Below are 13,830 nucleotides of genomic sequence, written 5' to 3'. Positions count from 1 at the left end.
ATGGCTGTATATATATATATATATATATATATACAAAATGTATAAAAAAAAATACAGAACGTTTTTATGAACACTGACCGTTTAAATGCAGTAGCAAAATTATTCATATATTCATTCTACAGCAGCATATACCTATATGTATAACTATACCATCACTTAAAGGAAATAAAACCTCTGGTGCTTACGCATTTCTCGGAATAGGAGGCAAAGAGTAGCTTTTTTTAATGTTAGTCTCATTTGACCAGAGCACCTTCTTCAACATGTTGTGTCTCTTCAACTTCAAACAGGACTTTTTATGGTTTTCGTTGAGAACTGGCTTTCTTCTTGTGTCTCTTCCACAACGGGCAGATTTGTGCAGCTCTGGATCTCTGCAATTCACCCGGAGTGATCACCTTTGAACAATATCGGATCCATGACTGGGCTGAAAGTTTAGAGGGACCTCCAGGGCTTGCAGTGTTTTGATACGCTCTCCATTTCAATAGGATTGTTCCAACAGTGCTCTGCGATATTTTAAAGCTTGAGAAGTCTTTTTATACGCTAATCACGGCTCACCTGTTTTCTGAAGGTGAGCCTTGATTGGTTGTTATCTGAGCCCTGAGCAACTGTGATGCTATTTTCAGTCGACAGCAAGTGCCTGGAAATGGTTAAACATTGGTGTGTGTGTGTGTGTGGTTTTTTTTGCTGCTTAACTTATATTCCACAAACACAAAATTGATCAGAATGCCATTTGTGACTAGTGAAGGCACACATAACATATTATTGTAAAGAATATTTTTGTGTTAATTTCCCCTTTAAGGCTTTAACAAACATTGATTCTATTGTCTAATGATGCTTATATATTTATTTAAAAAATACAAAAAGTATTTCCACAATTTAGATTAATTGGAATAAGACAGAAAACCAGAGGATAAGATGTTGTGAAATTTACATTTATTTATCATTTGACAGACATGATTCATCACGAAAAGGAGGCAATTTGTTTATAATCAGTAACGCATATAGGAAATACAAATTTAAAAAAATTAAAAAAAAAAACACTGGGATCTCATTTAACATCATGATCAGTTATTTTACAAATGAAACCATTTGTATCATTTAAATTTGGATAAGTTTCTTCTCAATCTAATACAAAAAAAATAAAGTAATGAAAAGGCAGCAACACGCAATAACATGGCGAGATTTTTCAAGTGATAAGAATCACCTATAGTAAAAAAAAAAAATTAATAAACATCTTGTATGATGACTTATGTAAAGTAGGGGTCAAACGATTTGAGATTTTCTTGTAGTCAAAGTTCATGTGATAAAAGTTGAGCCAAGTCGATTAATCGATGATGTGGATTACTATAGTCGATGAGTCGGTTCAACCCCTAATGGAAAACGGCTTTTAATTTAACAAGACCAATCACATTTTATGGCCTTGATCCAAACCCGTCAGGTTCATGATTAATCACACAACAGGTGATTCAAATCATTTGATTACAGAAACATCTGTAAAGATTAACTCTTTGACTGCCAGACGTTTTCAGAAAAGGGATACCGTGGGTGCCAGCCGATTTAAGCATTTTTGACTGATCTTTCAAGGTCCACAGAAAATTGTGTTTGGACTATGGAAACACACATACTACCAAATGAAAGATTGGACTCTTATCTTTCATCAGAAAGAAAAAGTTTGTTTCTACCTTATTCCGTTTTTCAGTAATCAACAATAGAAAATGGTTAGTTTCACCTGTTTTGAAAAAAAAAACGTCTTTTAACGTCTTTGGCACTCCTCCATAGGATTTTACTAAACGTTAGTTAACGTTTTTGGCAGTCAAAGAGTTAACTGTCTCTGAAAAGTATTATCACAATCATAACACTTAAATGTTTCATAAAAATCAAGGCAATTTTAAAACTTTATCACAAAAGACAACAAAGGAAAATATAAAATGTCGTCTTAAAACGATTAGGGAAGAAAATTCAAACCTGTCTGACACTATAGGTCATAAGTAAATGCCACTTTGCGTATACATATGCTTAAACAAATGTGCAGACTTCATATAATTTTCATCTGCATCACTTGGGAGTTTTTTGGACAGTATTTTGGAGATAATCACATGTACACTGTCCGTGTTCATTTATTCCAGGGGAATTTATGAGAAGTCCTTTCGGAGTCTTTGGATTTACATTAGACCACTTTCAGTACGAGCCCACCAGATGAGGCTACGGCTACTGCAGCCTTCGCAACCGCAGTTATTGTATCTAGGGTAGATGGTCCTTCAATTGAGGCTGGGGCGTTTTGCTCCGCCATTAAAGCTACAGGCGCAGCGTTCGCACTAGCGCAGCACTCTCGGCCGCCTTAACAGCAAAACGTCCGATATCCCTAACCTACTCAGAAGTATCACAAACTCCTTTCTTCAGACTCGAATCCTGTAAACCCACAGCGGCTCCAATCAGCCCCCCAACAGTTGCCACTGCGGCCGTTGCAGGGGCTGATGCAACCGCTGCGATGCCAAAGGCGGCGCCGATCGCCACGCCAAGGCTAGCAGTGAACAGGGTCTTCAACCTCTCCAGCACGTTTGGCGAAGATGAAGCCTCCTCCCTTGTTTTCTTTGAGGATTCCATTTCCATCCTTCTCTGCTCTTCTCTAATGGCTGCCTCGGCCTCTTCAAACATAGCATTGGTATAAAACCCTGTTTTGCTCTGCTTCACCATCTTGTGCACCTTCATTATGAGTTCTTTAACCTGTGCCACATTACTGGCGTTTTTATTGTCGAACACTTGGTACCTGCCCCCACATTTGTCAATGAGATCTTGAAGCCCAGGAGGAGAATCTTTCAGGTATTCCTCAAACTCCATGTCATCAAGATGATCCCCCCTGGTAAAAAGAACCACTGTGTGGTGTTTGACAGCATCATGTCCAAATATTTTGGCCAGATGGATAACAGCCTGGTCCTTGTTATCTGTGTAACGTCCGATCGGCACCACCAAGAGAAAAGCATGGGGCCCAGGAGCGCAGACAGACATACATTTAGCACATTCTGTAAAAATCTCCTCCCTACTGAGGCGCGTGTCTCCGAAGCCTGGCATGTCAATCACCGTAACGCTCCTCATTCTCTTCGGGTCGTCATCGTCCACAAAGTCAGTGCAGCCATACTGGCATTTGAGGGTCACTGAGTTGGAACACAGCTTTGACAGGAACTGTTTTCGGCCCAAGATTGTGTTCCCAGATGCACTCTTGCCAACTCCGGTATTGCCGATAAGAACCAACCTGAGGTCTTGAAACTCTGTGACCCCCGAGACCTCCTCCATGACTGGCTCGTGCTGTTCTCCACTCAGTGATGGGAAAGCTGCAGAAAATGTGTTGAAACTCGTTATTATAGCGAATCAAGCTACATATTGTAGATGCTAGCATGCGGTAATTTCAGTCACACTTTCACTTTTTAGTCACATCATTCAGTGTAGCAGTACAATGTACTGAGACCATATATTTAAAAACAAAAACGGGTTTTAACCCTCCAAATGCTTGAAACATATTCACACTTAAACATATTAAAACACTGAGGAATGGTCACAAAATGGGGGACTTTTGTATACCATCACTTAAAGGAAATAAAACCTCTGGTGCTTACGCATTTCTCCGAATAGGAGGCAAAGAGTTGCTTGCTGTTGCTTTGTCGCACCCGGTCGAAGTTTACTGTAAAGTTCACACAATAAACAGGAATTAAAACGGTGTACATTTTAAATGCAAAAATGTTCAATCAAAGGGTTGGAATGCATACACATTAAAATCAAAGCTATTTTTGTGCATCTTATTTTTTAAAAACATAAAAATGACATTTGTTTTGCTTTTCGCAGGCCAGCCATGTGACCCTATACACATGCAGCTGCGGGTGGCTGTGTGGGTTGGGTCGACAAATAACGTCTTTATATTGGGGTTATTTAGCGTGTTGAGTTTTCTCCTGAAAGTCTACCGAAACCTGGCTGGCCCACTTGAACAAAAATGAGCTGCCATTCAAAAGTCGTTCACAGATGCCTGAATGAGTGCGTTCACAAAAACGTTCATCGGGCAGAGATACTGTACACTACATTCAGTTCACGTGCGCCCAAAGTTCGAACTTGCCGTTACTATTTTTGCTCCTCGTACTACGCAGTCAGTAACCTAAAATAAACATGTCGTCAAACTCATAAACAAAAGACCCCTGTGACTCAAGTCTACTGTACACAAATCAACATGACATGTAAACTCTTCTTGCTGTGATTACAGTTCTAAAAACTGAAAGTGAAAGTTCCAACTTCCGAGAACTTGGGACCTACTACGGTAACTAGCATACGCTTTTGATGTGCTAATATGCTACAACGTGCAATTAAAATAAAAGGTAAACATTTTGAAATACCTTACAGCTCTCGTTAGCTCGACATTCAGATGCAAGCAGGTCGTTTGTGTTGTCAATGACGTTGCCTGCGTCGTCCGCAACATTTATTTTCTTTTGGGTGTCCCACCTCTACACCCTGTCCAAGGACGCCTACATCATAAAACGACAGGCACATACACGCCCACAAAGGCAGTCTTTGCACATATCCTTCACGTTTTAATTACATTTCATAGCAAAATGGCTTATTCATTCTGCAGCAGCAATGTGCTTCCACTGGATGTCATCGGGCACAATATTAGAAATTCAGCATTTACACAATGAGATCCGAATCTGATACAGGAGCTGAATGTTGTTTACATTGGCACTGTAACTGTAAGAAAGGTGCAGTACCTTCAAGTGCAGTGATTCAGATCTCTACTTTAGGCTATCACATAAGTGTTTCTAACGTTTTGATGACCTCATTTAGATAATGTGTGAAAAACGTACATATATTTGGAAAAGACAGGCTTGGTCTAGCTTCTCACAGTACGTAGGATTGTGTTCGTTGGTGCAAATGCAAATAATGTGGCTGGTGTGCGCACTTTAATAGAATTATATGAATCTAAAATGATGAAGAAAGACTACACAGAAAAACTGCACACTCTAGAGGAAAGGTGTGGCTCCAGCATGTCTGCTGGATTCTTGTGAAACGAAAGGTAAAGTCTATTACTGTAAAACGAATGTGAAAGAATAATTGCCAATCCCTTAGTTGTCATTAATTTCACTCCTAAGATGTGTTAAACTTATTTTTTTCAGCCACACATGGCAGTAGCAATTCAAAATTGAATATTAAAGATTAAAACATTGAGGAATGGTCACAAAATGGGGGACTTTTGTATACCATCACGTAAAGGAAATAAAACCTCTGGTGCATACGCATTTCTCCGAATAGGTGGCAAAGAGTTGCTTGCTGTTGCTTTGTCGCACCCGGTCGAAGTTTACTGTAAAGTTCACACAATAAACAGGAATTAAAACGGTGCACATTTTAAATGCAAAAATGTTAAATCAAAGGGTTGGAATGCATACACATTAAAATCAAAGCTATTTTTGTGCATCTTATTTTTTAAAAACATAAAAATTACATTTGTTTTGCTTTTCGCAGGCCAGCCATGTGACCCTACTAGTTACCAGCCAAGGGAATGAGTCAGAACATCATGCCAGTTTGCAAAATGTAAAAAAAAAAAAAAAAAAAAAAAAAGGCATCCTAATATATCACAGCTCCTCAATCCTTTGCTGACATTAAACGATAGGTTAAATGACCTTTGATGTTCCAGAAATCCTGATGCACGTGTGGGAGGGAGAGGTGGGAGGATAGCGGATGAGCGCCAAGAAAAAGAAGAGGATCAGGAAGAAAAAGCTGCTGGCTGAAATTGCAAATGCATAACAGCAGCAGAGGAGGTAAGCACGCCCTGACATCATCACCGCAGAGTGTGTTATGATGGCTCCGCGTCTCCTTGACGACCGTAACGTGGCAACAATGCCTCCGCGTACAACGATGCACACTTTCCCTCATCCTCATTTTGATCTCTTTGCTTACTATTCAGTGGTTCCCCGCTTGTTCGCCATCGCCATGGATACCACAATGAGAGTAAATGAATCATCAGCGTGGTTTCCCTTCTCTCGGATGACTTCTGAGTTGCAGTCAACAGCATTGCTGCACTGCTTCCTCCTCGTTGTAATTGATATGAACGAGGCAGGCTATTGTTAGACTAATAAAAAAAAAAAACTTTTATTCACATTTAACTTACACTACAGCGGTTTATTTACAGAAAAGTATTATACCTTTGAGCATTTTTTGTACAAAATAAGTGGATAAATATAACACATGACATGACTCTAGCACACAACTTAAGAAGGCCCTCAGCGTCATTTTAAACTTTGTCCCAATTTTTCCTTGACTTCTCTCCAACCCAATCCTGGGGCAATTACTCTATGTAATAACATGGGGCGATTATAAGAGTTCTCAAACAACATATGAGGTAAGAGTTGTTTGTCGAGGCCAGCGAGGTGAAGTACCGACCTACATTTACAAACTAAATTCTAATATTCGTTCCATGAAATTGTAACATTTTTTTTTCCTCATCTCTTCATTTCATTGCTTCCACAAGTTCTCTCAAATGGCACTAAAGCAATATCAAATGCCATTAATTTGCGTTTTTATAGCATCATAATTTACACTGCTCAAAATGTAAACGTTTTTCTTGTCTGCATTATTCATTCATTTTGATGTTGCACGTTCCTAAAAAGAAATTTTAGCTGTTGCTAGTTCCTTTTAAATGGTATGAAATCCATTCCTATTTACACAAAGCATAAGATTTTTTTTCCCATTTTGTTCCATTATTGTACCAAATGTGCACCTGACCAAACTCCGGATTTTTGGCGTACCGATACACTCCAAGTAGTAATACATTACACTTTACAGTGGATAAAAAAGTCTCACCCCCCCACTCAAATACCAGGTTTTTATGATATAAAAAAAGCGCTGACTGCCATTTAAACCAGTTATAAGAGGGTGTGCACACTTCTGCAACCACATCTCAGTTTATTTTGAAATCTCCTATTAAAAGCTATTTTTTAATCGAGTTGTACAATTTACATAGGTCACGATTACGGTGAGATTTATTTTTCAATCACGAAAGATTGCATTTATTTCAGCAGGGGTGTGTAGACTTTTTATAACCTCTGTATCTTTATGTCTGGAGGTGGCCATGCGTTAAACCAATGGGTGGTGGTAACAGTCATCTCAAGGCAATTTGGTTCATTCTGAACACAGCCTCTTTCTCAATTCAGGGGCGTATAGATTGAGGGGCTATGGGGGTCGCTGCCCCCCGGCGTCTAAATACTAATGTATTTAATGTTCTGATGTGGAGAAACTTTTAAAAAGATTTAATTTGGTTTCAGTTTTTTATATCACAAAAACCTGGCATTTGAACACAGGGGTGTGTAGACTTATTATATTGACTGCACGTGCACGTGTTGTCATCATGATAACCTGCCCCCATGAGGCAGCCCTAACTCCAAAGTTTCCTGTGACAAAAACAAGTTTGCCCCCCCCAGCCCTCTCCCACCCGATTTAGCATAAATCCTCGTCACAGGGCCCCCAGATCGTGGCAAGAGCGCGACTTCTGCCGCAGAAAGCGGCCGGCGTCGCCTCGCTCGCGCTGGTAGCGGGGAACCAGGCTGGACAGGAAGCGCTTGGCGCGTGAGGTGATGCTCTCCCGTTGCCCCCCGGCGCTCATGTCCTCCGGGCTGGTGCCGGGGGGCCACGGGGGCTGGCCCCGCGCCAGTCGCACCACGCTCTCCAGGAGCTCAGGGGTGCGGTGGTCCAGAGAGGCCGAAATCTCCAGGTAGAGGCAGTTGAAGAGGGCAGCGCTGGACATGGCCTCTGGGGGGAGATGCATAAGGAGGAGTTTTCAGTTAACAAACCATCCCGGGTTTCAGGCTTGCGGTCCGAGTATTTCATAATTTTTTTTTTCTTGTAGCTATTTTGTTGGAAGCTCTTGTTTATATTGGTTGCAATTCCACTGTCGACCATCAGATGGCGGCACACTTTTTAGTTTAATGGTATAAATTTGAAAGAAAAAGAATGAAAACAGGAAGTATTTCAAGCTCAGTCGAGTTTTTGCTGAAGTAATCCTGCTTTTTACGGCAACAAAAAGTGGTGGTTGCAGGTTCATTTTTATAATGATTGTACATCTTTGAGCATAATTGTTGATATATATTATGAAATGATCAGTTTGTTAATATTATTTAAAAAGTGTGTTTAAAGAGATTAAAAAACTAATCAAGTGTCGTAAATGCTATAAAAACATGCGTAAGCAATTTTTATATTTGTATATGGCAGATTTGACTTATTACAGGGGTGGTCTGGAATGTAAATCCCGCGATGGAAGGGGCAACCGCTACTAAAACTAACTTTGAAAAAAAAAAAGTAAATGAAATAAAATAAAAATGTGTGTTTTTAAACAAAATAACTAACTGAAGCTACATTTAACTATGATCAAAGCAAAAAGTAAAAAACGTATTTTTTTTTTATGTATTGAACAATTACAAAATAATTGTTCTGTCTCTAATTCATATATTTGTTAACTGACCCCCAAAAAAGCTACTTTATTCATTATATTTATTCAAAAAATAATCAGCTGAATAATCAGTTATCAAATTTTTCTTTTTTACTGCCAAATATTGGAATCAACCTAAGAGAATCCATCCCAGCCCTACTGTAAAAACATATTAGAAAAGTATAAAGATGAAAACAACACTACACTAACACTATGACACTAATAGACGTGTTGACTGTGTGCCTTTAATGGGCGTGGCCTATCATGTGAAATTGCAGTTGAGTTGGCCGGTCATCTTGGCGTGACTAGTGGCCTACAGCAGCTCTTTGAAAGTGTTCCATTTTGAATTTGTGTTTGTGAAATCCTGGCAGAAAGTGTCATGGCGATTGTGGCTCTCCTTTCCCACTGGCGAGGGCATCACAATGACCTAATTGCTCCATTTTATTGTTTTTTGTTGCACTACTTTTATATGAAAACAGCACAAAGCGCCAATTGAGGCCGTCTGACCTTGGTAGGTGACTTCTCGGGAGCGAACCAGGTCGCTTTTGTTGCCGACCAGGATGATGGGAGTTTGCGGCTGGGTCTCTCGCAGGAGGAGGCGAAGCTGCGCCGTGCGGTGGAAACTGCGCCGGTCGGTCACCGAGAACACCAGCACGCACACCTCGCAGCGCAACGCCGACAGGTCCTGACAACACACACGGGATGAATCCCACAATAGAAAGCCAACGTGATTCGTGTTGCTTGTGGAAGTCATTTCACACATCTGCCCACAGACACACACTCACGCACACACACACACACCTGAGTCATGCCTGAGGGAGAGAAAAACGGATAATGAGCACTGTGGGTCGTCACGATGTGGCCGTTTGTTTTGATCCCAGGAGAAGAATTTGCAAGTCCACACAATTATGAAGTTCCCTCGCCTGTTTGCACGCTGCATGCTTAGTGGCCTGGTTTGTGACAGCTACTGAATGCTGTTGATATATTTGCAGATCTGCTTACTCAAATTGATTTCCCCCAATCAATGTATGTACTTTTTTTTTTGTTTAAGTTGTCAAGGGTCACCAATGTGGAGCCCACAGGCAGCAGGTAGCCCCCAAGGATCATATGAGAAGCTCTGTGATAAAAATAGGTCACCAGTGATGGGACATTGTGATTTCCTAGGAATGTTGTCAAAGTGATCAATTCATCATCATCAAAATAGATTCATAGAAAACAGTGTAGGAAAATTATATTTACTTCCTAATTAGAGTGAGAAATCACATTAATTAGTGATAAAAGCATTTGTTTTAAAGGAAAGATGTTTTTTTAATTTATAAAAAAAATTGTATTGCCATTTTTATTTAGAAATCTAGAAATTTTTCAATATACAAAATTAATATAATTAAGACCGTTTTTTTCAAATGTAAAAAAAAATTAAAGCTAAAAAAATAAAACATTGCTTTAAAAAATATTTATTATTAATATTTTAACAATATTTGCCCAAAACATTTTTCCTATTATTTTTGTTAAAATGCAGAAAATTTCATCTTTATTTAAAAAGACAAAATGTAATCAATTTAAAACATTTACATTTTGAATAAAAACAACTTCAACATCAAACAACAAAATTAGACACTCTTAAGATTTAGATAAGAAAAATAAAAAAATAAAACCATTTAACATAAATTTGTTTTGCACAAAACAAAAAATTTGGGTCGTTTTATTTTGTACAAAACAACATTTGTGACCCAAATAACTGTATTTTTAAATTCAGATATGTTTTAATATTTTGTCATTTTTGTTTGATTTTAGATCACACATTTATTTAGATTTATTTACACTATTTATCATTTTTAATATACACCAAAAATTTTATTACTGTAAATAAATATTTTACATATTTTTTTAAATAGCGCTATTAAAGAAAAAAGTTTTGGAAAAAAATATTTAGAACATTTCTGTAAACTATATTTTTCTAAAAATGGAAAAATATATATATATTTTTTTACTTATTTATTTTTAGGAGGGAACCATTTCAAAATTAAAGACACTCTTTGTTTTCCAGTGACAAAACATTCATTTTATAACCAAAATAAATACATTTAGTGTCTATACTAACTGCACACAGAATGATGAGGAATAAGAAAGTATGTTTGTGTTTGTCTCACATGTCTCCAGTTGTCATAGATAAGGATGGCGCTCTCCTCCTCGTCCACGGTGACGGCGCTCACGTGACCCTCCCCTGAGGACAACGAGAAGGCAGGTTAGCCTTGAGAAGCACCCTGGGCCGCCCCCAAACCAGCAAAACCAACAACCGTCCGAATCCACCGACGCCGTCCGGTCTATGTCCCCCGCCAGGGCGAAGGCCAGCGACGACTTCCCCACGCCGTTCTGCCCCAGGAGGGCAATCCTCAGAGGGCCGTCGGGCCTGCCCTCCGCCTCCGCCTGCTCCGCCGCCGTCGGCGGTGCCTGGTCGTCCGGGGCCAGGCTGAAGCGGATGGGCGGCGAGGAGGAGACTCCGCAGGCGGCGTCCGAGGACCACTCGCAGTCGTCGTGCACGGCCTCTTCCCGCCTGAGTTGGTGCTTGATGGGCAGCGGGGTGCTGCCTCGGCGGACGGTCGGCGTGCTGGACAGGGTCATGGGGTCACGCTGGAAAGCATGTTGGAAGTTTGGCACGGGAAATGCTTTTTTGCTAAACTAAGTGGGCGTTCAAACCTTTTCTTTGAGGCTTTGCAAGGGAATTATTTTTGCCTGCCAATGAGTCAGAACAAAAAAAAAGGTAGCAGCCTAGTATTGTAAAAAGAAAAGAGAATTTTGAATAATTAAAAATACAAATATATAATACTTTAAGGAATGGCAATTTGAACACAAACAGAAAACACTCAGACATATATTCTTTATCCTGTGCACAAAACTACTACCATTAAAGTAGATTACTGAGTCACTTAATGTATTATAGTGCCACCCGGTGGCCAGAAGTAGCCACAATGTGGTCAACTAATCGGAATGCAAAACTTTGATTATTTTTATGACTGTAAACCATCGTCCATCTATCGTGGGGGTTACGTTGCAGACCGCCCGCAAAATAAGTGGAATCCACAATTTAGAAATATCCTATTTAAATAGTCCATAGAGTTTTTTTTATAGCATTGGTAACACTTAACTCTTTGACTGCCAAAAACGTTAAATAACGTTTAGTAAAATCCTATGGAGGAGTGCCAAAGACGTTAAAAGATGTTTGTTTCAAAACAGAGGTGAAACTAACCATTTTCTATTGTTGATTACTGAAAAACGGAATAAGGTAGAAACAAACTTTTTTTTCTGATGAAAGATGAGAGTCTAATCTTTAATTTGGTAGTATGTGTGTGTTTCCATAGTCCAAACACATAATTTTCTATGGACCTTGAAAGATCAGTCAAAATGCTTAAAATCGGCTGGCACCCACGGCATCCCTTTTCTGAAAACGTCTGGCAGTCAAAGAGTTAATTAAACTAAAATCATAAATAATTAATTAAAAACGTAAATTGACAGAGAGTAAGAGCAACAGATAGGCCAAAAATATTACACAATTCAACTGTGTTCTTATCTCTCTGTTTACAGTAAACAATCACTTTTTTCCAAACTAACAATCTTCTGACAACATACATCAATAATTGTGCACGAAGATGTTTATTACTCTACAAACCTAGTGTCGTCACTTTCTGTAGGAGTAAAAGGCAGGATTAGAGGAAATAACGTTTAGTAAACTTAAGCAAGAACTAGGCTGAGCATGAAATGCTTCCTGTTTTCACTCTTCTTCTCTCAAATTTAATGTCAAACATAATAATGTGCTACCCTCTAGTGGTTGACAGTAGAATTACACCCAAAATAAACAGGATGCAGAACAAAATAACAGTGGAGCCCCACATATTTATTGTTTGTTTGGGGATTTACATATTCCATTTTTTTTCAAAATTTTTCGTCTTCTTTTAAATTCACTCCCCGTTTATGATGGAAATGAATTGTATTACTGAATGTTTAGGAGAGTTATTTCAAGAATTTGAATTCAAAGTTTTTATTTTTTATTTTTTATTTTTGAAAATTCCCTCCCCTCATTTCTTGTGGAAATATATTACTACATGTTTATCAGTCTTTTAACACATGACACACGCACACGAGTAGCAACTAATTGACTGGCTTCTATACCTTGAGTGGGTCCTCCTCGGTCTTGAGTCCGTCTTGGGGCACATCTGTCGGCATCTGCAAGCTGAGACACGACGCTGGATGAGGACTCGGATGGGGGAAAGTGGGGAAAAGACACAATCCAAAAAGCCCCCAATCGTCCCCTTCATCCACTCACTGAGCATCTGAGCCCTCCTCACCTGTCACGCGGCTCTCTGCAACTACAACAAGACGATGGGAGCGTTCTCTCTCTCTCTCTCTCTCTCTCTCTCTCTCTCTCTCGTTGACCTTTTCGTGTCAGTGCTGGAACGTAACCGCTAGAGGGCAGCAAAGCACAACGCCTTCATGATGAATAGGAACAGGCTTTTCCATCTTTTGAGCCTGCGCTATTCCAACACAGTCGATATGCGGCGTTTTTTCCCTTCAATATATGACTTTCTGTGCAAATTTGTATTAAAACAGTTGTGATATGAACAATGCTGCAAGATTTGGCATCAGCATACATTACAAGGGGAAAAAATAAATTTTAAATGTTTTTTTTTTTTTTTTTAATTCTCTGCACATTATGTTGTGCTGTTGCATTCTTGGTCATACTATTTTTATTTACTTTCATCCGCTAATGATTCTAAAATGTTGCAAATTTCCCCACTATGGGCCTCATAAAGATTATTTTATAATATCTTATGTCATATTATTTTTCAACAATTATATATATTTTTTCCTATTTTGGGGGAATAAAGTCAGAATTTTACAATATTTTTTTATTTTATTTTATGATACTAGATAATATTTATAATAATATTATTTTAAGAATAAAATCACAATATTAAGGCGTCTGCATCTGGTGTGTAACTCCCCACTTGGCCAAAAGACTCCACTACTGTCAACTACTGTCAATGATTCAATAAACTGCAGTAATATATTTTTTTAAATAAAATATTTCTTTGAGTGTTATGTTGTCGGTCTTTATTTTTTTGATGCATCGTTTGCGTTTAAATAAGCATTGCTATGAATGCTATTTTTTTTTTGCATGTATGTGGTGTTTTGTTATGTGTTAGCACTAAGATAGTGAAAGGCAAAGTTGTGTGGTTATATTCAATAAACAAAGTGTAATTCACCCTAAAAAAAAAAAAAAAGATTGGAAAAGGTAAAAACCGTACAACAAAGTATTTGCTTGCATTTGATACAACCGCAGCAGTGAAAGTAAAATATCAATCTCACTCTGTTGCTATCCA

General features: G+C 38.8%; 2 protein-coding genes across 5 annotated transcripts; both read right to left on the bottom strand.

The window, feature by feature from the left end:
• Positions 1-913: 913 nt before the first annotated feature.
• On the bottom strand, positions 914-6,766 carry LOC144062145 (GTPase IMAP family member 4-like). 3 transcript variants are annotated; one of them, XM_077583166.1, is made up of 4 exons: positions 5,652-6,766; positions 4,374-5,332; positions 3,609-3,673; positions 914-3,326 (listed from the first exon to the last, which is right to left on the bottom strand). In XM_077583166.1, exons 2-4 carry the CDS (start codon positions 4,454-4,456, stop codon positions 2,365-2,367), a joined length of 1,110 nt encoding a protein of 369 aa, XP_077439292.1. In that variant the 5' UTR covers positions 4,457-5,332; positions 5,652-6,766; the 3' UTR covers positions 914-2,364. The 3 variants fall into 3 exon arrangements, with proteins under 3 accessions (XP_077439292.1, XP_077439294.1, XP_077439293.1); XM_077583168.1 differs by having other exon boundaries at positions 4,379-6,766; XM_077583167.1 differs by having other exon boundaries at positions 3,609-6,766.
• A 147-nt stretch (positions 6,767-6,913) lies between these two features.
• Positions 6,914-12,809, bottom strand: LOC144062146 (GTP-binding protein REM 2-like). 2 transcript variants are annotated; one of them, XM_077583170.1, is made up of 5 exons: positions 12,620-12,809; positions 10,750-11,083; positions 10,603-10,676; positions 8,960-9,137; positions 6,914-7,776 (listed from the first exon to the last, which is right to left on the bottom strand). In XM_077583170.1, the coding sequence occupies exons 1-5, from the start codon at positions 12,671-12,673 to the stop codon at positions 7,481-7,483; spliced, it is 936 nt and encodes a 311-aa protein (XP_077439296.1). In that variant the 5' UTR covers positions 12,674-12,809; the 3' UTR covers positions 6,914-7,480. The 2 variants fall into 2 exon arrangements, with proteins under 2 accessions (XP_077439296.1, XP_077439297.1); XM_077583171.1 differs by lacking the exon at positions 12,620-12,809 and adding an exon at positions 12,120-12,259.
• Positions 12,810-13,830: the final 1,021 nt, after the last annotated feature.

Source organism: Vanacampus margaritifer, chromosome 13 (genome assembly GCF_051991255.1).
Source record: "Vanacampus margaritifer isolate UIUO_Vmar chromosome 13, RoL_Vmar_1.0, whole genome shotgun sequence".
In the NCBI taxonomy this organism is placed as follows: Eukaryota; Metazoa; Chordata; class Actinopteri; order Syngnathiformes; family Syngnathidae; genus Vanacampus; species Vanacampus margaritifer.
This window is presented reverse-complemented; position numbering and strand designations above follow the sequence as displayed.

Bases quoted from the DNA above. Each gene is read 5' to 3' on its own strand.
- LOC144062146 (XM_077583170.1), bottom strand. From the start codon at position 12,673: ATGCCGACAGATGTGCCCCAAGACGGACTCAAGACCGAGGAGGACCCA. The intron at 11,084-12,619 runs GTATAGAAGCCA...CATGCTTTCCAG, and splicing joins CCGAGGAGGACCCACTCAAG to CGTGACCCCATGACCCTGTC. The intron at 10,677-10,749 runs GTTGTTGGTTTT...CGTTGTCCTCAG, and splicing joins GGCGTCGGTGGATTCGGACG to GGGAGGGTCACGTGAGCGCC.
- LOC144062145 (XM_077583166.1), bottom strand. From the start codon at position 4,456: ATGTTGCGGACGACGCAGGCAACGTCATTGACAACACAAACGACCTGC. The intron at 3,674-4,373 runs GTATTTCAAAAT...TGAACTTTACAG, and splicing joins GAGCTAACGAGAGCTGTAAG to TAAACTTCGACCGGGTGCGA. The intron at 3,327-3,608 runs GTAAGCACCAGA...CATTTTCTGCAG, and splicing joins CCTCCTATTCGGAGAAATGC to CTTTCCCATCACTGAGTGGA.